This window comes from Python bivittatus, unplaced genomic scaffold (genome assembly GCF_059951505.1).
Source record: "Python bivittatus isolate LINGU-HERP-01145 unplaced genomic scaffold, Pbiv_v1 ctg000440_np1212, whole genome shotgun sequence".
In the NCBI taxonomy this organism is placed as follows: Eukaryota; Metazoa; Chordata; class Lepidosauria; order Squamata; family Pythonidae; genus Python; species Python bivittatus.
The window spans coordinates 964,513-984,636 of record NW_028277063.1 but is presented as its reverse complement, the minus strand read 5'-3'; the positions used below and the strand labels follow the sequence as shown (position 1 = coordinate 984,636).

General features: G+C 39.9%; 1 protein-coding gene across 2 annotated transcripts; it reads right to left on the bottom strand.

Moving 5' to 3' along the window:
• Positions 1–844: 844 nt before the first annotated feature.
• On the bottom strand, positions 845–16,173 carry STX4 (syntaxin 4). 2 transcript variants are annotated; one of them, XR_456342.4, is made up of 11 exons: positions 15,749–16,173; positions 12,191–12,301; positions 8,889–8,988; positions 7,349–7,423; positions 7,114–7,184; positions 6,913–7,021; positions 3,866–3,942; positions 3,646–3,783; positions 2,954–3,064; positions 2,471–2,601; positions 845–2,036 (listed from the first exon to the last, which is right to left on the bottom strand). XR_456342.4 is itself a non-coding variant. In XM_007434070.4 (10 exons), exons 1-10 carry the CDS (start codon positions 15,776–15,778, stop codon positions 2,521–2,523), a joined length of 903 nt encoding a protein of 300 aa, XP_007434132.1. In that variant the 5' UTR covers positions 15,779–16,172; the 3' UTR covers positions 845–2,520. The 2 variants fall into 2 exon arrangements, 1 of the variants encoding a protein (XP_007434132.1); XM_007434070.4 differs by having other exon boundaries at positions 845–2,601; positions 15,749–16,172.
• Between the last annotated feature and the right edge of the window lie 3,951 nt (positions 16,174–20,124).

Sequence of the window (20,124 nt, the reverse complement as noted above, 5' to 3'; positions counted from 1 at the left end):
GCACATGCGACAAGAATTAGAAGGCATCAGAAACTCCCCCAATTCGTTGCCACTGTTCAGACAGGAAAACCAGATCAGGTGTGTGACTACTGTCCCGTGTTGGGCTCTGGGTGACCTGGGTTAGGCCCCTGGCTATCATGGTGGCCATGAACTCCTGAGCTGCCTCTGACCCGACTCCCAGAGAAGGTAGGTTGAAGTCCCCCAGGAATGTAAGTCTGGGGAACTCCACCGCCAGTCCAATGATGGAGTCAAGCAGCTCACAGGGAGGTTGCTATGCAGCAGGGAGGCTGGTGCAGCAGCAACAGTCCCAACTGATCCCTAGACCCCAACTTAATGATCAGGGTCTTATATCCAGCAACTTGTGGAGCAGTGCCCCTGAAAGCCTTAAGAGACTCCTAGATGACAACTGCTACACCTCCACCCCTACTCTGGAGTCTCAGCTGATGGCATGCCCGAAACCCCACTGGGCCATTTCCAAAAAGGGCCATCCCCTCTTCCAGACCCAGCCAGGTCTTGGTAATACACACCAGGTCAATGTACTCAAAAGCAGCCTGACCTGGCATGTATTACCGAGACCTGGCTGGGTCTGGAAGAGGAATTAAATCACAGAGGAGGGAGACCTTATTACAGACCAATCTGGCATTTAGTAGCAGCAGCCAAAAGCCAGGGCCTCTGAAGGTTTATGGTTGAGAAGTACAACTCTTCAGAATTTAAAGAGACACAACTGCTTTGTAGATGTTTTTAAAAGTGCTTTTATTTTTATATTACAAAATAATTTGAGTCAGGCCACTTTTGAGTACATTGAGTCTTCAAGGCAATTGGAAAAAATGCTTAATTCTATGAGTAGGTAACCCTTTTTTTTTTTCAAAATACAAAAGTATTGGAATTTTAGGAACAAGACCAGGAGGCCCTAATTTCCACTTGTATCATGATTTCCCAACATAATTTAGCTAGAATTGCATGGAGAAAGACACCAGATGACTTGGCTGTTATTTCTTGCTAGAACATTTGGAACCTTGATTTAATCTGGCCCTCTGAACATGATTTCAGGCCATCTGGTTCCAGATCTCTGTGCAAATTCCATAAGGGAGCAAAGGCAAAGATCATATAACTCACTCTCAATCCTTTTTAGGTTGGCACTGGGGCATTTATCAATTCAATGTAGAAACATGACCAAAAGATCCAAAGGAGAGAAGGAAGTAATCTGCAATCACAAAAAGTTGGGTGTACAATTCCTAAGGCACATAGGTGGGGAAAAGACACAACAAAAGCTCTAAAGGCAATTGGAAAATAGCTTGGCAACCCCAATATTTCAGCCAAGAGTGAACCAGGATGTCCTGATCTGCCATCCTCTGTCAAAATGGGCTTGTGTCTCTAAGACAAAGGAGAAAAACCCAGTAAACCAGCTCAGGATGAAAAGAATACTCAGATTTGGACTCTAGAGCTTCCCCCTACATGGCTGAGTACAGTATGTGAAGGATCAAGATCTGCCCCAACCTTTGCAGAATATTCTTCTCTTCCTTTGCCCTCTAGTGAACACTAAGAATATTTTGTGTGGGGACGAGCCTTTTTATAAAGTGACATGGCATGAACTACGGCAGATTGAGGAAGGTGCTGAAGCAGTACTTAGGAGAGGACTAGGAAAAAAAAGGTGCCATGATCAGGAAAGGAAAATTAGGGTCGCTCAAAGCTTTGTTGTAGCTTTACAGGAGTAAACAAAAAACCGAGGATTCTGTAATGGAAGTGACTGATCACCATTTCTATATGGACAGATCAAGGTTACAGTATCCATTGAAGAAAATGTTACAAAGATAAACCAGGAAGGTCAAAACCAACACAGCAGAGACCTTCTTATAATCTAGTGTTATAGGCACCTGGAAACAGTTTTGAATGGAGGGAAGGATTCTAGGCAACAGGCAGCATGTGCTTTCAGGACTGGAGGGGCAGGAGGATCTCCACCAGCCATCTGTCAGTGCAAAGGCCACCCCACAAAAGGGGTAACAGTTCCAGGATAGAGATGTAGCCAAGTGGAAATCCTAAAAACAAAGGGAAAAAAATCCAAAACTCACCAGAGTCACTATTCTCAATCTGATCCCAACTGAAAAGCTCTATCTAATATGGTAGCCATCCCATAGCCTTCCCTCTTGCTTAACCTGTACAATAAACCTTCCCAATGTTTTCAATTCCTTCTAGAAGACATGAGACACTACGGAGGCCTCTCTACCTCTGTGAAATGCCAAAAAGAGCTGCATCCTTGTACTGTATAACAGGAGCAAAAGCACATGGGAGAAATGTGCCTTGGCTCCCATCAAAAGTTAAATGGCTACTGCCATTTTCCCTTGTTCATATAAAGCACTTTTAGGGATGCACCTCAAGGCACCTGGTTACCAGGTCTCTGTTCAAGCCTGCTCAATAGGCCAACCAAGTTTAATCCAGCCGCATCCTTGGGTTTCCATCTCCTTGTACACACCATCAGGCTCTGACCACGCAGCATGAAGGGAGACACAAGTGGGAGTCCTTCTAAAGTGCAATAGACAGAATGATGGCGATGATGATGATGATTGCTGTGACGCTCAAGCAGATGCCAATCATGACCTTCTTCTGCAGAGCCCCAAAACAGAGAAAAGGCAAAAAGACGTTAAGAGACATAGATAGGGGAAGTGTCTCAACTTCTGCTTTATTTATTCTTTCTCTGCTAGCTTTAGGGAGTAACAAAGTAAATGTGAAAGCCTTCTCACCCACAGGCATACTTGCTCAACACACCTTTCATCTCCCTGAGGTTTCACCATGTGCTATTTTTTGAACTACAAGGACTCAGAAAGTTTTCCCCCCCCCTGAACTGAAAGCAGAAACTCCCAGGATCATTAACTCTGCTCCTATAAGATACAGCTGAAGGGTGTTTCATTTTTTTAGAAAGTGCCTGCTGAATATGGACTGAAAACGGGCTGTTTACCTTGCGAGCTTTCTTCTGATTCTCCTGAGCTGTATGAAGGTGCTCCTGTCCTTTCTTGACATAGTCCCCAGAGTCTAGAATGTTCTTCTCTATCCTGTCAATCGTTTCTCCCTAAATGGAATCAAAAGGGGAGATTCAGATAAGGAGAAGCTTTTGGCCTAAGACAACTGGTTCCAGAGGCAGAACAGGTGGGCAGAAAAAGAAGTGAGACTAAGAGTTCCATTGCAGATTGGCAGTTAGTGGGATCAGATTAGTATGGGACAACTAGAGGTAAAGAGAAAAGAAATCAAGCAAACGGTAGTTCATAGAAAAAGGAACAAAAGTGTTCAAACACAGCAGTTCATCTTTTGCCCACATTAAAGGGTTTTTAACAGTACATTAACAGTACTAATAGGAAGGAGACTGGATGCTATCAGAAAGTCAGAACAGATAAAAAAGGGAATAAGAGGGCTCAACAGATATTCCTTTCTCTCTTCAGGGAAGTAAAGCACATCGTTTTCATGCAAGAAATCCAAAGTTCAAGCGTTAATATCTCCAAACAAGGCTGAGAAAGATTTCTGACACCATAAAAATATCTCTGACATCATACACTTAGTAGATCTGTGTAGATCCTACTAAGCTGATGTTCTGATTCAACAAAAGTGTGTCCAGATCACAATTCTCCTCCTTTTTCTTTCTCCCCCACTTCATACCTGCAGCTCCACTTCTGTAGCCAGGAACATAAACATGTCATGTAGCTCCTGGATACTGCGCTCCAATTTAAGGATTTCACTGTGCCTTGTTTCAATGTCATTCAGAGCCTGCTTTGTCACTTGTGTGTCCTTCATGAGCTGCATGAAAAAGGCGAGGTAGATTAATCCCCCTGTTTAGAGACTTTTCCTCCTTCCAAAGGCCCAATATTCTGATACTCACATTTGAGATAAACACCTCTGTCTGACCGCTCTCCAGCATGTCATCCAGCTCTTCATCAGACACCACCGTACTACCAGCTGAGGGAATAGAAATACAGTGTTGATACCAACAGAGGTTTCTGACTCTCCTGTCAGAAATGAGAAATTAACCCCAAAATCTCTTTTTCCCAGCACCTCTGACACTTGTTTTGCCCTTGAACAGAATCCAGAAGTCTAGGGCCTCTATCCTTAATCTGAAGCATAAGATCCAAAAGCCAGGGGCTATGCTGGAATTCTGAGGTTATCTGCTCTGCCCTCTCATGGCAAACAGCATAGCTGAAAGGAAGAGAACCCGATAAGGTTAAGGGGAAAACTCTGTATTTTGCAGCTGGGTTATACTGGCAAATAGCTTTGTTTAAGTGTTTGTTTGCTTTGTTTCCATTTACTACAGAGATTCTGAGATAATTGTGATTGTAATTTTAATTGTAGTTGTTTCAGTCTTTGATTCTGGGAGTTGAAGTCCACATGTCTTAAAGTCGCCAAGGTTGAGAAACACTGCTTTAGAGGATGACAGACAATTGCTATCCGTCTGAGGGAAAGTTACTTGGCTAGTATACAAATAGCACACATTGCTGAAGGGTTCTATAAAACTGAACATTCAGTGATGGAGCACAAAAGCTAACTGTAGAAACTCTGTGACATTCTTCCAGGAAGAAAAATATGCCTGACAGAATGTATCAAACTTTTTGAGAAGGGACAGGCAAATGGCTTTTGGTGCCTACTAGCTGCACTTAACACATGCTGGGGAAGTGGAGGGGGAAATAGGCTGAAGGTTACAAAGCGAATGGGGTCATGTGACACTGTAGACAGAACTGAGTTGGGGGGGTTGAATTGTGGTCCTTTCTTCGGCGTTTGTGATTTCTCTCTTTTATGGCTTACACTGGATTAGTTCCATTTTCTACCTCAAAAGAGAAACAGTGCTTTCGGTTTCCAAGAAATCATGGTCAAATGGGCTTCAAGGGGCCACAAAAAGAAAACTGAGGTCTCATGCAACTTTGGGGCTACAGGTTGTCCTCCCTGTTTTAGAGAAATCAGATACTGAGAATGAGGGTTCCAGGTATTGAATTATAAAACAGGCATTTACCCTTTTCTTTTGGGAAAACACAAGGAGACCACAAGACCACAGACAAGTGCTCCAGACAGTTGCTCCTTGCAAGGAGACCACAAGACAGTGGCCTCCAGCAGGTTTTGAGCACTGGGAGACAAGTGAATTGCCATCTTGCTCAAACTGTGGCCAGTGCCTTTAAAAGGACACAAAGTTCACACACTTCCTTTTCTAATCACATTAGGAAATTGCTTATTAACTACTTTTCAGCTCTTAGAAACCTTTGGATTGACAAGTATGAAAATACCAGGTGAGTCTGCCTTCAATCCTTAATGAAAGAAAATTTTAACTACAAGCTTAAGAACTTAAATTTGAAATAAACAGCAAAAAGCTAATTAAGACTTTAATTTTAGAAAGTCATAAATGGATTAAGGATCCAGATAAATTTGAAATAAGATTTTGGAATTAATTATAAGAATCCTTCCCGTGGGAAAGTTGACTTGTTTTGAAAATAAAAGAGATAAACAATTTTAATAATTGGACACTAGAGGGTACTAAAGATTTTAATTAAAGGAGAAGAATACATAAACCTGATTAACAGCTACAGAATGACACAAAATATTGTAACATTGGAAATACTTTAAAATACTTTTAAAAAATGGAATCAGAAGTTAGTATCAACAATGTCAATAGTGATGTTTGCTTCAATGAATAGACTGTCCAAAAGATGTTTTGGAAGAAATGGCAGAAGAGGAACAAGTTTTATCTGACAAGACAGAGTTGACACTGAAAGTGGATCTACAAATGACAGGCTATAAGAATGACATGGAAAAAGATGTTTCATTGGACATTCAAAATAAATCAGTTGATGTTTTAAAAATCAAAAGGGAATTACAAATAATAAACCAAGAGAGTGACCTGGATAATTCTTTTACAGATATATTGGATTTACAAAAGAGGTTTGTTAAAGCTTGGATGAATCTTGTGAGAAGGGATAAGAAAGAAATGAAAAGAATTCAAGTTCTATGACATTACTTGAATGGACTAAAACTAAGATTGTTAGAAGTAAAAGGAAGGAATATAAAGTTGGTTTATTTGAGCAAGTTAAAATAGATACACTGTTATTTCTAACAACCTTAATGGACTTCTGACATTTGGACTGAAATGATGATGCTTTATGGTTTTGTTTATAGATAAGAGATGGGACATGCGATGAAGAGCTCATTGGTTGTAAATTAAGAGGAAGTGAAAAGTTACTAAAATTGTTTATACTTGTGATGAAGGTTGGAAGTCACTTCTTTATATATTTATTTTTTCTTTACTATATTCTTGCTTTTCTTTCTATTTTTGTTTTTTTTCTTTTCCTCTGCACTTTTTACTGCTTCTTTCTATTCTTTTTTCTTTCTTTTAGTTTGTATTAGTTTTTACTATTACAATTATAATAGTTATTTATTAAATTATTTTAAAAATACAATAAAAGTAGCAATAAAATGTATAATAATAGTAAATAATATATCAAAGGAATATAAAACAATAGACAAATATATTCTTTAAAAAACCTTAAAAGTTATAGTAGGTGTCCCTCAAATGTCCAGAGGGGGAACATTCTAGAGCGGAGGCAACCAACATGAAGAAGGCCCATCCATGAGCAGTTGTCAGACTTCTCAATACATGCGTAATTATCTCAGTGACTGACCAGATCTAGAACTGTGAAGATGCTCTGACAGGTATCATTGTTCCAAAAGTCTGGAATGTCCTAACCAAAACCTCAAATCTGATTCAGTCACTAATTGGCAGCCATCTGGGACTTACCTTAGCCATAAAAAAATCCAAATGACTTTGGGTCTCACAATCTTTCTTTTTATCCTACAGCTGGCACTATGATTTGGGACAATTGTCCAAGAGGACTTGACATTAAAATGCAATATTTTCTGTCCCTAACAAAGGCAACCACAAATACTCACTAATGTGTAGATGTCGTTTGATGCGCTCCAGATTCCGGTCTCGATACTCAGACTGTATGGAGTTGCATTTGTTGATGAGATCCAAGAATTGCTGGGAGAGGATCCCATGCTGAAGCAGAAATGTAAACAATGAGTTATGCAGACCATTTCTGCTTCCTCACTAGCTTCCCTACCAAGGCAACCAACTGCTTTGCCTCTCACCTGATTTCTCTTCATTCGGTTGTTGAATGAATTTCTGTTCTCATCTTCTTCCTCCTTCTTAGGCTCAATTTCTACATATTTAAAAAGTGTCTATAATTAGATCGCAATGCTTTATTCAAGAAAGAGAGAAATGGGAACTAAATTATCATTTTTTCAGAGCACCAGATACTAAGTCCCAAGCTGAAGACCCAATATACATCCCTCTTCCTTTTCCCCATAAGTTGTGCAGACTCACTCTTCAGGCGGGCTCTAATGTCTTTTGCCAACTCCTTGATCTCCTCACGTAGCTTTTGTAAGTCTTGCTTCATGCCTAGAAAACACACTGAAAATTCAGCAACTGTACTATTTGTCATCATATCCAATTCTAGCAAGCACCTTGACTGAGTACACTTGGCCCCCTATCTTTCCTCCAGGAAACTCAGTTTGCTCCTATACATTTACAGATAGTCCTCAATTAGTGACAGTGATTGAGATCGGCAACTCAGTTATTAAGAGAAGTAGTCACTAAGTGAAAAATCATGTGACTGTGACTGCTTACGATTTTACACAGGACAATTCCTACTAACTGACTGTAATAGTTAACATGTGACTGAGAAAGAGAGATAATGCAAAGGTTGTAAATGCAGGCATTGGTTGCAAAGTTACTTTTTCATCACCGTCGTAACTGTGAATGGTCACTGTCCGAGGCAGTCACTAAGCAAGGACTACCTGTACTCCATTGTCAGTCACACCACTTCTTCCTGAACAATTCTGCAAAAATCTATCTGTCCCCTCCCTTATGCCTTGGTTGAAAGTCTAATTCATAACTGGTCATCTTCTTCTGTACAGGTAGCCCTCGCTTAGCAACCACAATTGGGACCAGCAACTCTGTCACTAAGTGTTGCAGTTGCTAAGCGAAACATCATGTGACCGCAAATTATTTTATTTATTTATATTTCGAATTTGTCACTGCCCATCTCACCGCAGAGTGACTCTGGGTGGTTTACAGTAAAAACTTATGATTTTACTTCTGCCTTCTCTATTAACTCTGCTTGTTGCAAGCCAGTTGCAAACTGCCCAAATGGTGATCACATGACTGTGGGATATTGCAATGGTTGTAATGCGAGGATTGATCACAAAGCTTTTTACGCCAATGTAACTTTGAACAGTTGCTAAACGAGGCAGTCAGTAAGCAAGGACTACCTGTACTTTTTTGTTATTTCCTTTCACCAGCTTTTCTCTCTAAACTTCACTTCTTATATCTCTACTAAGAATTCTGCTGGCAAAATAATTCTTCTGACTGTGATGACCCATTTTCAGATTCCTTCTCAATTCCTACTCTACTTGCAGCACAAATTCCTCGCCCTTATTTTTAAAGCTATCTATGCCCAACCCATTTTCTTTCAGTTCCTGTTATGTCTAACAAGGCTGGTTTCTATTTCTGATTCTTACCCTCAACTGACTAAAGGTATCTTGTTTTTTTGATCAATTCCACCTATTCTTTCTAGCTGTCTAATTTGTGTAAGTCTCCTGTTTGAAGCATGTATATACAATGTTTCCTTTCTCCACCAATTTCTTCTCAAAGACAGTATTTTCTGTCACCTTTGCCTAGTCATCTTGAGCCTCAATCCTAGTTTAATTTAGTTTTATAGATGGATCGCAGCATTTGCAACTAGTTTTCCCTTTGTAATTTTGGAACATTTAACCTATTATGCAATAGTCTGCAAGATGCCAAGTGCATAAATGGTACAGTGTATATATTGGCAGAGTCTGAGGCTTGATCATTGGAAACTTACTTTCTTCAGGGATTGGTGTAGCCAGGACTGTAGTCTGTTTTTTCTCTAGTTCTTTCACTTCATTTCCCAGCTTCTTCAAGGCTTCACGGATGCCATGTGTCTAAAAAGGAGATAAATGATATGATGAGAAGGTTAGTACCAATTACTGAATCCTGATCTCATCTCAGAGAGCTCAGAAACATTGATGATACAACTGGATTAATTTCTATATGTTGTTTTTTAAAAAGCATTACAAAAGAAGAAAATAATTACAGGTAGTCCTTGCTTAACGATTGCCCTGTTTAGTGACCATTCAAAGTTACAACAGTGCTGAAAAAGTAACTTTACAACCGGTTGTTGCACTTATGGCTGTTGCAGTGTCCCCATGGTCACCTGATCACCATTCGCCTGCTTCACAGCTGGCTTCCGACAAGCAGAGCCAATGGAGAAGCCAGCAGAAAAATTACAAGTCGCAATCACATGATGTCTCGCTTAACAACTGTGTCACTTAGCAAGAGAGTTGCTGGTCCCAATTATGGTAGTTAAGTGAGGACTACCATATTCCTTTCTATTGCCAGTAGCCCTAACATGTTTGCCAATGAAGAATATTACTAATTAAGCAGCATAACAATTGTCTGAAATCACTTATTTCACTGTCACTAATTATAAACTATCATCCTAGCCAACTGGCCAAATAACATGCACTCCCATACCCATTGCATTCTTCCCTTTCAGGATAACCAACTTTATGCAAAGCACAAGAGACAAGAAGTAGTAAGCAAAAGAAATTAATTGCATGAAATAAATATTTGAAAGCATAATTAAGCCTACTCTATACCCATATAGTCCACAATACCCCTACATACCTTACTACTTTTGCAAAACATCCTTGCTTCCATCATATCGATACATTGCTTCATACATTGCGTTTTGTCCTTTAAACTTTGCAAACTTCTTCTTTTTGAGAATCTCCATCCAAACACACATGTGGCCACTCACTCCTGTACTCAATTCACGTTAATTCAGCAGCCATTTATTCCTGACCCTCACTTCCAAATAACAAAGTGGGCAGAAGCATGCTTTTATACACTGCCATTTTTACTTCTTTCAACAAGCACTAATATATCATATCACATTACTTTCAACTTTTGACCACCTTTTGCATTTCTTAAATGCTTACTAAAAATGGACAGAGAAATTTTATTAAGATATACTGTACACATTCTTCTACTTTATTTTTTCCTCTCTTATAACCTACAAATGTTTACTCCATTTTCCTGTTAAATACAACCTCCATCTTTGATACATTAGTTTTCAGATCCATACTTGTCATTACATCATACAGTCTAACGTTTGCTGCAAATCATTTGAGGTCTCATCCAGCACCATAGCATCGTCTGCATGCAAAGGTGCACGTACATTCACATCCCCAACCAGCATACCTCTAGTGGTACAACAGGCTCTACACTCCTTATACAATTATTCATAAACAGATTAAACAACCAGAAGGATTTCATATACAGTATATTGAACAAACTAAGGACTAAGCATTCCAATTTGTTCATACATGCTTCCATCATATATCATTCTAACTGTATTCAGCAATACAAACTGTAACTCCATATTCAAGCAAAACATTCCATAATGTAAGCCTATTTACTTTGTCATAGATTTTCTCTAAACCAACATAAACTTTTTTTCCTATTCACATATTTTTCAATGACCTGCTGAAAAGCATAAACTTGATCTATACACCCCCAGCACTGCAGTTATCAGTTTGCTCACTGTCACCTCTCATATCCTTTCTATAAAGTTTTGCTAAGCATCTTCCCAAGCACTTAAACTAATCCTACAGTAGGGGTTTTTTTTTTTGCATTTACAAACTTGCATTTCCCCCTATGTATAGAACAATAATAGCATTTTCTCAACAATCAGGTTCAGCAATTTTCACATACATTAAATATGTTGAATGGCCACTCCGTATTTTAATTTTTCCCAGTAATACCGTTTAACTTGCAGCTTCACTATTTGTCTATATTGCCAAAGTATTTACAACTTTTTTTCCATATTTTTTTTCCTCTTGGACACTAACTTTTAAAGCACTCAATTTTTCAAATACTCCTTCAAGTATTTTCTCCCTTTGGCTGCATCCCAAATGAACTTTTATTTTTAATTGCATTCATTCTATTGGAAGGTCCTTGTTTAACGTTTTCATTCACTTCTAGAACTATTTTTTATTTCCATCAAAATCGCTATGTAATTTCCCTGCTTCTTATAATCTTAATCTTTCCTTGCTCTCTTTCATTACATTCTTTGTAAGAATCTTTTTCTCTATAGGCACATATACAGTATCTTTCATACTCATTTTCTGCAGCAATCATTCTTTTATATGTATGTTTTTTCTCATCCCCAACATTCTTCATTTCATCATTTTATGAAATATCCATTTTCACATGATCATGCTATGGCGCATATACATACACAAACACACACACACATTTTGTTCTAAGCAGTTTCCAGATTCACTTTCCGTTCATTCTGTTGGGAGATTATTTATTTACAAAAATTATTTACAAAGTCAGTCATAGACTTTGGGCAGTTAATGATAAAAACATATAATAAATTATCCATAAATTAAAACTCAACCTCTTCAAACCAGCATAACGTAACTAAAAATGATTTCCCGTTAGATTATTAGAGGACAGATTGCTTTTTCATACAGGACACAGACTTTCTCTTCCTGAAGTCACTCTGATCTCATCTATTGTTTTTACTACTTTCCTTTTCTTTCACATCCATTTCCACCCAGGATCTGCTCTCGGAAATACAAAATAATAGCCTACCTCACATTCAAAATTTCTAATCATTCTTGTATCCTGTTCTTCTCATTATTGATCCCCTCCTACTAGGTTAGCATGCTAACTATACTATATGGTCAGTGAATATAAACCACTTGGGTTACTGGGGCCCTGGTTCCTGTCTGATTCCTCCTCCTATTGCTACCCAGGGTCAATTCAGCTTGCTGTGAATGTTTTATTACAAGGGGACTTTAAGCAGTTCACATGTATGGGAGGGCATCTTATAGGGTTGGTAGTGAATGCAGCTGACATGTATGGGTGGGTACCTTTTACCACCACAATGGGAAGAGAAATCAGACACTGAGTAAGCATTTTTATAGAAGACCGAAAAAAAGCCTTCATTAGTTATTTATTTATATATACATGGGGGGAGAGAGAGAGAGAGGGAGGGGGGGAGGGAGAGAGAGAAAAAAAGCAAACCAAGTGGATTATCAACTCCCCAAGTGCTCAGAAAGATCAGTATACCATTTCGAAGAATTCATCAGTAGGATCTGGGGAGTCATTGTGTTTTGCTGATCCAGGCCATGTGACAAGGGCCACACGTTCAACCTCTTCATTGTCTGAGTCATCATCTTTCTGTGGAAAAAAAATAAAAGAAAATCAGATATGTCTGAGAAAGTATATATACCTCATACATGGCAGGTACAAAAAAAGGTACACCAAATTATTTTTTTTAAATGTATCTTAATTTTAACTCTACAAAAGCAGCTAGTAATTAGAACAACACATTTTAATTACATGACTTGGTATCATGTTAACACCTGCAAAGAATGAATGAGACAATCTTCTTGCCAAGGCCTAAGTCAGTACATTGGCTAAGTTCATATATTATACCAAGCAATAATATGGTTTGGGCTTCACGTTTATATGAGCCTAACCCACTGCTGTTTATTCAATACATCATGGGTTTAAACATACTTTAGCACATTCTGAGAAAGCAATTACTCTTCTCACTATGGCAATATTCTCCATTTATTCTTAGATTAATATTGAACTTTTGAGACTGATAGGCAATATTCCCATGTGAAAGCAAAAATGAAGTATCAAAAGTATTGCTAAATACTAGCTGAATATACACTGCAGCATGATTATATATGAAAGCCTGGCATGAATATTGGGTGACTATTGATGCTAGATAAATATGTAAGAGAAGCATAACCAAATAAAGCTGTAAATCCAGAAATTACTTCATTGTAAGGAATAACAGGCACCCGTTTCCTGTGCAGAAAGCAACTGTCACCCAGCATTCATATATAATATTAAACGGCAACTTAGCACAATGTATGGGAACAGAACAGAGCTTACATGCTTTACCGGGCTCTTACATTCCCACCCATTATTATTGTACACCAGGGGTTCCCAACCTGGGATGCAAGATGGAATTTCAGAGGGCGCAACGACTGTATGCACTGAGTTAAAAGCTTTTTTTTTTTTTAAGTTCAATTTGTTCACCCACATTAGAAATTAGACTTCTTCATCTTCAAATGTGATATTACTTTTGTAGGGGATGCAAACATTAATCAAACATTTCCTAGGGGTGTGGGGCATAGAAAAGGTTGAGAACCACTGTTGTACACAATAGTACCATGGGTTCAAAAAGTGGAATAAGCCAGATTTCTGTTTTACTTTTGCTAATTCCTGGCTTTCTTTATATAATCCTAGCTTTCTTTTGTATAATTCTTTATACAAAAATTACACAAGACAACAGAATGTTGATGTGAAAAATTCACTAGTTGAATGCTACATTATCTGGGCTGCAAATACATGTGGAAATCCCAAACTCCTTCCAGTCATCTAGTACTCATTCAGATTTCTGGAGCCCAGATAGTGTAGTCCAGCTCTACACACTAGCTAATTGCTTGTAATGACTGAAATGAAACTGAATTCAGGTTTATTTCTCTTTCTGGTTTTATACAATAGGAGGTAGCTATAATTTGCAAGCTTTGTGCAGACTTCTTCTATGTGTGGATCCATAGTTTAATGTTATTTCTTAACAAAAAGTTCATCTTGCTAACAAGTGCTTTAAATATACGACATTCTATAGAATTTGAGGAGAAAAATCTGTAGCTGAGAAAACTAGAGTGAGCTAGACAATAAGGATTTCCTCCCTTGGAAATTCTCTGTTGTCATTCCTATAACTCAGTAGTCCTCAAATTGTGGATTGCATCAAATACATGTTTTTCAGAAGATGCCAAGAACTGGCATGGCACCTCCAAAACTCTCAGGGAATCATGAAAGTTTCCAAAAGACTGACATGTGTCCTTTCTCAAAATGTAAGAGAAAGTAATAGAACTATTACTACTATTTAATTACAGCTAAATGCTTTGGCCAATTAAAACTTTAACTATGTATTACAATTATCCAGCTCTGCTTAATTAGTGGGGTTGAGCCCAAAGAACCACAATTATGATTTGAGAACAGTTGAACCAACTCTCTCCTTTCCTTTAGAAATTTTTAGAAGGTTAACTATTAACTGGAAATGAAACTATTTTTCATCCTATTGTGAAGGATGGGAACAATGGAAGATTAAGGAAAGTCCAGGAAGCCAGTTTGTTGTAGTGGTTAAGACATCAGGCTAGAAACCAAGAAACCACAACTTATCCAGTGGCGTGACTTTGGGCCAGTTACTCTCCGTCAGCCCTAGGAAAGAGGCAATGGCAAAACACTTCTAAAATCTTGCCAAGAAAACAGTAGGGAGTTGTCCAGACAGTTGCCAGGAGTCAAGACTGACTCGAAGTCACACACACACACACACAAAAAGGGTGGGGGGAGTCCACAACACAGGCATGATAATGAATATACAGATTTAGTGCCAGCTGCTGAGGTGACAGAAAGCATGCATACATAAATGTGTGAATAATTTCATACCAATGCATTTGCAAACCTCTTTGAGACAAATTAAAACTTGCCCCTCCACTGCAGTCACATGTTAAAAAACCCAGCCATGCTTATATTATTATTGAGGAATTCAGGGCAGCCTCCCTATTGTTTTTAATAATCACCTTGCCCGTAGATTAGGCTGGGAAGAGGTGACAGACCCTTGCCCACCTGGAAGTACAGGTTTCCCCGGTCCGAATCTGAGGCCCTCCCGTTCCACCTGGTGCCTTTACCATTCTCATCAGGCCCAGCCAGCATCAGCTATTGGGAGTTGTGGTGCCAATACAATGTAGTGCAGTGAGGATGGTTCCCTAACCTCTCCCATTTTCAACTTCTGTTGCTTCAAGGCTGAGAGCCTTTGTCTTAAACCAGCGTTTCTCCAACTTAGCAACTTTAACCTGTGTGAACTTCAACTCCCAGAATTCCCAGCCAGTCATGCAGGTTGGGGAATTCTGGGAGTTGAAGTTTACACATCTTAAAGTTGCCAAGTTTGAGAAACTGCCTTAAACTTTCTCTGGGGCACGATTACGAGGCAGAGTTCGGGGGGGGGGGGCAGAAACCATGCCAGGAGAAGCAGTGATGGAGGAAGGGGGGCCAAATAGCAAAGGTCATGGGGCAGCAGAGGTGGCAAGAAATGCAGGCAATATAATGAAGGGAGGGAAAAATGCAGATGAGAGTGAGGAGATGGGGAGCCAGGAGGAAAGGAAGGTGGTGGCCGCCATTTTAAACATGATTATTGTAACTCTTCCCACTCCTGCGCTAGAAAGAGAAGAGGCAGACGAAGCAAGCGAAGTTTTTTTCCATGTCAAGCAGGGAGGCACTTCCATCTCCCCGGGCAGACCCAGGAACTGAGGGAGCCACCAGGAGTCATGGGGACAAAGAGGATGCGGGAACGGAGTCCAGCGCAGAGAAGTTACGAGTCAGGAGGGAAGGGAGACGGGAATGAGCCGTTAGGTTAGCTCGAGGAGGTGAAAAAAAGGCACCAATTTGCGGGGGGGGGAGAAGAGAACAGCCTGCCAGGCGAAGGAAGTGGGGGAAGGGCAGCGCGAAGCCAGAGCGGCCGGCGGCGCGAGGGGGAGGGGCAACCTCGACTTGTGGGCGGGGCTAGCCGTGCGTGTTGAAGGGGCGCGCGGGTGGCATTCTCACCTCTCTCAGCTCTTGCGTTCGGTCCCTCATAGCTTTGTTTTTATTTTTTTTCACACCTCGGAGATGAACTCGCGAAGGGGCGGGGGAAGAGAACGAAGGGGACCCACAGCGCAGGCGCGCGAAAGGCTCGCGCGCTCTCTTTTCGGCAACTCCTCCTTCCTGGCAGCTCGATAGCTTGAGGGCAGGAATCCCCCTCGGCCGGAGAGCGACTGAGTAGCGCACCGTCCTGCTCTGCGCATGCTCATCTGCCGCGTCCCACCTTTCGACGGCCCGGTTTTCCCCAGTCTTCCCCCACAGCCAATAGAGAAACCGAAACAAGCAAACCGGAAATATACCAAACCCCAATAATGAATGTAGTACTCTATAAGGAGGGCTAGATAGAGACGGCCACCCCTTCTCTCTCGACCGGAAGTCGGTTCAACACAGGTATTCTTTTTTAAAAAAACAGGAAGTAATTTTAGACTCCGACTGGCTGAAACGCTACCTCGCGGATTTAATATGGCCGTCGCCGGAAGTCCATTTTCCTCGACCGGATGTCTTTTTTTAAAAAGTGGCTGCTAAAAAGCACCATAGAGCTACGTAAGTGGGTAGAATATCTGTTACCATACTATTGGGGCTTTTTGCCTAATTATTATTACCAATAGAGGCGAATTATTATTCCCGGCTAATTATTATTCCCGGTTAGCCATCCAAATAATTCACGTCCAATTATCTGAAGGATGAACTACTCAACTATATTTTCATGCCCACAGTCTTTCCTTAAGTAACCGCACTGCCGGTCTGTAGACAGTTTTAAAGATAAGGTATTGTCTTGCCACAAGCCAAAAAGCAACTAAGTCCTTTTCTTCACAAAAAGCAAATAGCCGCTTCTCTTCCGCGCTTCTTTTTAATTGCTGTCTTCCGGCGAGCAGAAATTCAGCCTGCAGGTACCATGATGGGAAACGCTTCAGGGACTGGATTTTTTTCTGGCTGTTAGCCAGCCGTTAAAACAATAAACGTAGCTGCCTCCGTCTTTATATGAAACAAAAAATGTTTTTCCCCCTCTCTCTGAGGCCTCATCGTGCTATTGTTTGTTTGTTTATTTATATTTATTAAATTTCCCCCCCGCCCATCTCCCCCCAATGGGGGAACTCTGGGCGACTCACACAGAACATTAAAACCATAAATATATATAAATACATAAAACATCAATTTAAAAACATTTCTAAAAAAGGGAAAGGAGAGTCCAAGAAAATGAAAAATCTGGGGCTGAAGACAGGAAGCCTCTATGGGGCTAGCCATCCCCATGCTTGAGTTATTCCCTCTCCACCCCAGGCCAATGTACAATTATTGTTGTACATTAATACTAATCCTGTTATATAGTTATGGTCCATCGAGTCAATCTTGGCTCCTGTTGACCACGGGGACAAGACGGCAGTTTTCTTGGTGGTGGTTTCTGAAATGGCTTATCAGGACCTTTTTCCAAGGGCTGAGAAAGTGACTGGCCCCCAATCATCCGGCCAGCTTCCATGCCTATGGCAGGTTCAACATTTATGTTCTTCCAGGTTTTAAAAAGTGGAAGGAACGAGAGGATGACCAGCAGCAACGTGGATGGACTCAGTTACAGTAGCCACGAGTGCACCGTTGGAAGAGCTGGAGGATCAGATTAGGGGCAGATCAGCATGGAGAATATCTATGTGGTTGCTAAGAGTTGACAATGACTTGATGGCACATAATCAGTTTTTAATCCAGCATCTTAACTACTAGACCATATTGGCTCTCAATGTGCGGATTGATTGATTACATGCTGTCAAGTTGATGTCAGCTCTTACAAACCACATAGCTAGCTTTTCTCCATGCTGATCTGTCCCTAACCTGCTCTTTCAGGTCTTTTAATGGTGCTACCCATCACCACTCTAACTGCTGGTCATCCTCTTCTCTTTCCTTCCACCTTTCCCAGCATCAGAGCCTTCTCCAGAGAGCTAGATCTTCGTATAATGTCCCCGAAGTAGGATAATTTGAGCCTAGTCATTTGTTCCTTGAGTGAGAACTCTGGATTGATTCATCTGATGATCCATTTAATTATTTTCTTGGCTATCCATAGTGTTCTCAGGAGCCTACTCCAACACCAACGTTCAAAAGCATACATATTCTTCCTATCCTGCTTCTTCAAAGTCTCAACTTGTATTTCCATGGAGTTTCACAGGGAGTACCATTGCTCGCACTATTCTTATCTTTGTAGGTAGAGACACATCACAGTAATTGAATATTTTTCCCAAGGCCTTCACGGCTGCTCTACCAAATGCTATTTTGCAGTGTATTTTTTGACTGCTTGTTCCTTTACTGTTGATAGTCGATCCTAAAACACAGAAGCTATCTACCACTTCAGTATGTTCAATGTCATTTCATTGTGCTAGCAAAGCCTAATTAGTGTGTGGCCATACTTGAAACACTGCTGAAATCATACATAGAGTTAAGCCAGTTTGCTCAACCATAGTTTATTGAATAAATTGTAATTTATTGAGACAGTGTAATGATAAACTGTGGTTTAAATACAACAAAAGCTGAGTTCACCTATCAGTTTGCTTAACTGGAGTATGTTAAATAAGCTACAATTTGCTAAATTTGCCTAATATGTTAAGCTGTACGTTTTGGCTTAGAAATCATAAGAACTGACATTGTGTACTCTCCTAAGTAAAATCAAACAAACTGTGTGATGTTTTAGTATGACATGTGGATAAGACTACTAATCACTGATTACTAATAGTAATAATTCTGATTACTCCATCTTACAGGACCTTGTAGGACTGGAAAATAAACAGGTGGTTGGACTGTTTTACCTCTGAGAAAAGACTAAACAATTCTGGGTTTCTATTTAAGAAAAAAAGATAGTGAACCCCTAATCCATTTCCACATATATGGGAGTAGGCCTGCTTGAAAACCATAGGACTGAATAGATATTTTTTAGAGCAGTGTTGATGAGGGCAGATGGAGTAATGGAGTAATGGGAGATGTATAACATACATAGTGCAGTTAGAAATTTTTCTTCTTTCTCCTTCAAAATACTAAAGTTTGTAGTTATTTGGTGAATGGAGTTGAGTGGCTTAGTGGTAGATTTAGGAGACAGAGGAGAATGCAGGTTGCTGCTGTTGTCCAGAAAGCACTACCCTGATAAAATTAATCAGAAAACAAGTTGTTTTTGGAGATGCTCCTACCCATGATAAACTGAATTATGTTACTCAGTAAACTTTTCTAGTTTTGCAACTGAGTTCTGTCAACACTACCATAGCGAGGGTTCCTGGGTTAGACTTTTTAGCTGGTCAAAATGATGATGGCATTTTAATTTACAGAGTGTCCTCAACCATCTTGGTTTGTTAGCAAAATTATGTTAATTATTAACACATTAACAATTATGTGGATTAAGAAAAAACAAATAAAAGAGTGCTCTGTACTAGGTGACATGCTATTATTGCTTTAACACTGGTCTGTGTTCAGTCGTAGTATATCATTGATGACCAGTTGCTGGAGGACAGCAAGAACTTGCATCTAGGCTTTTGGGGAGCAGGGTTGTGAATCAGATTTCATTTCAGCAGGTATCTTCTAATATTCTCATGAAGGTTATTTTTATTTATTTTATAGTAGATTTTTGTCATGTTCCTCTGAAGAAATGCTTTTCTGGGCAGTTTACACAAATCTCAGATTGGAGTCTTACTATTTTTTTAAAATTACAAAGCAACTGAATTGCACAGAAAGCCACTTAAGTAATCCAAAGCTTTTTAAACCTATTTTTAACAGCTAGGAAACTCTGTCAGCCTGGTACCCCAAATATAACATTCCATTCATTAATTATCTGCCTGTAGAGTGAGATCTAAAGTCAGATTTGCTTGGTGGCATATAATACGTGCCAATAACAAACAGTTTGATTTTAGGCAGAGGCTCAAAATAGTTGGCTACAACTGAGAGCTGCAGGTAGAACTGGCAAGATCTGGAGGTTGGAGGCATGTGTGTGGTCAATTTATAAGCATTCCTCTCTGAAATCTGATGCAATTTAGCTGCTGTCCCACCTGCTTTATATTCTGCTTATATAAATAGAGATTTACAAAGACAACACAATTCTCCAGTGTTTGCGCTCCCTCCTGACATCTTTCTCTCTCTCTCATATCACAAGGAAACAGATTCTGTAAAGAGGCAGAGCTTTGGAAAGTATTAACTCTCAAGGACAGGAGCTGAGATCCCTTTTCTAAATTGGGGGGGAGGAGGAATTAATGTCTAGGTTTGGGTTTCTGTTGTTATTAATTTATTTATTTTGCTGCTTCGCAGGTGAAGGGTTTCAAGCTTTGTTGCTAGGAGGGCTGAAGGAAGTTTGGCTGCGTCAGGCCAGTCCTTTTGCTGGCTGC

Excerpts from the sequence above, each read along its gene's own strand:
- STX4 (XM_007434070.4), bottom strand. The coding sequence starts at position 15,778 with ATGAGGGACCGAACGCAAGAGCTGAGAGAG. Across the intron at positions 8,989-12,190 it reads CTGATGAATTCTTCGAAATG|ACACATGGCATCCGTGAAGC; the intron begins GTATACTGATCT and ends TCTCCTTTTTAG. Across the intron at positions 7,424-8,888 it reads TACACCAATCCCTGAAGAAA|GCATGAAGCAAGACTTACAA; the intron begins GTAAGTTTCCAA and ends TGTGTTTTCTAG.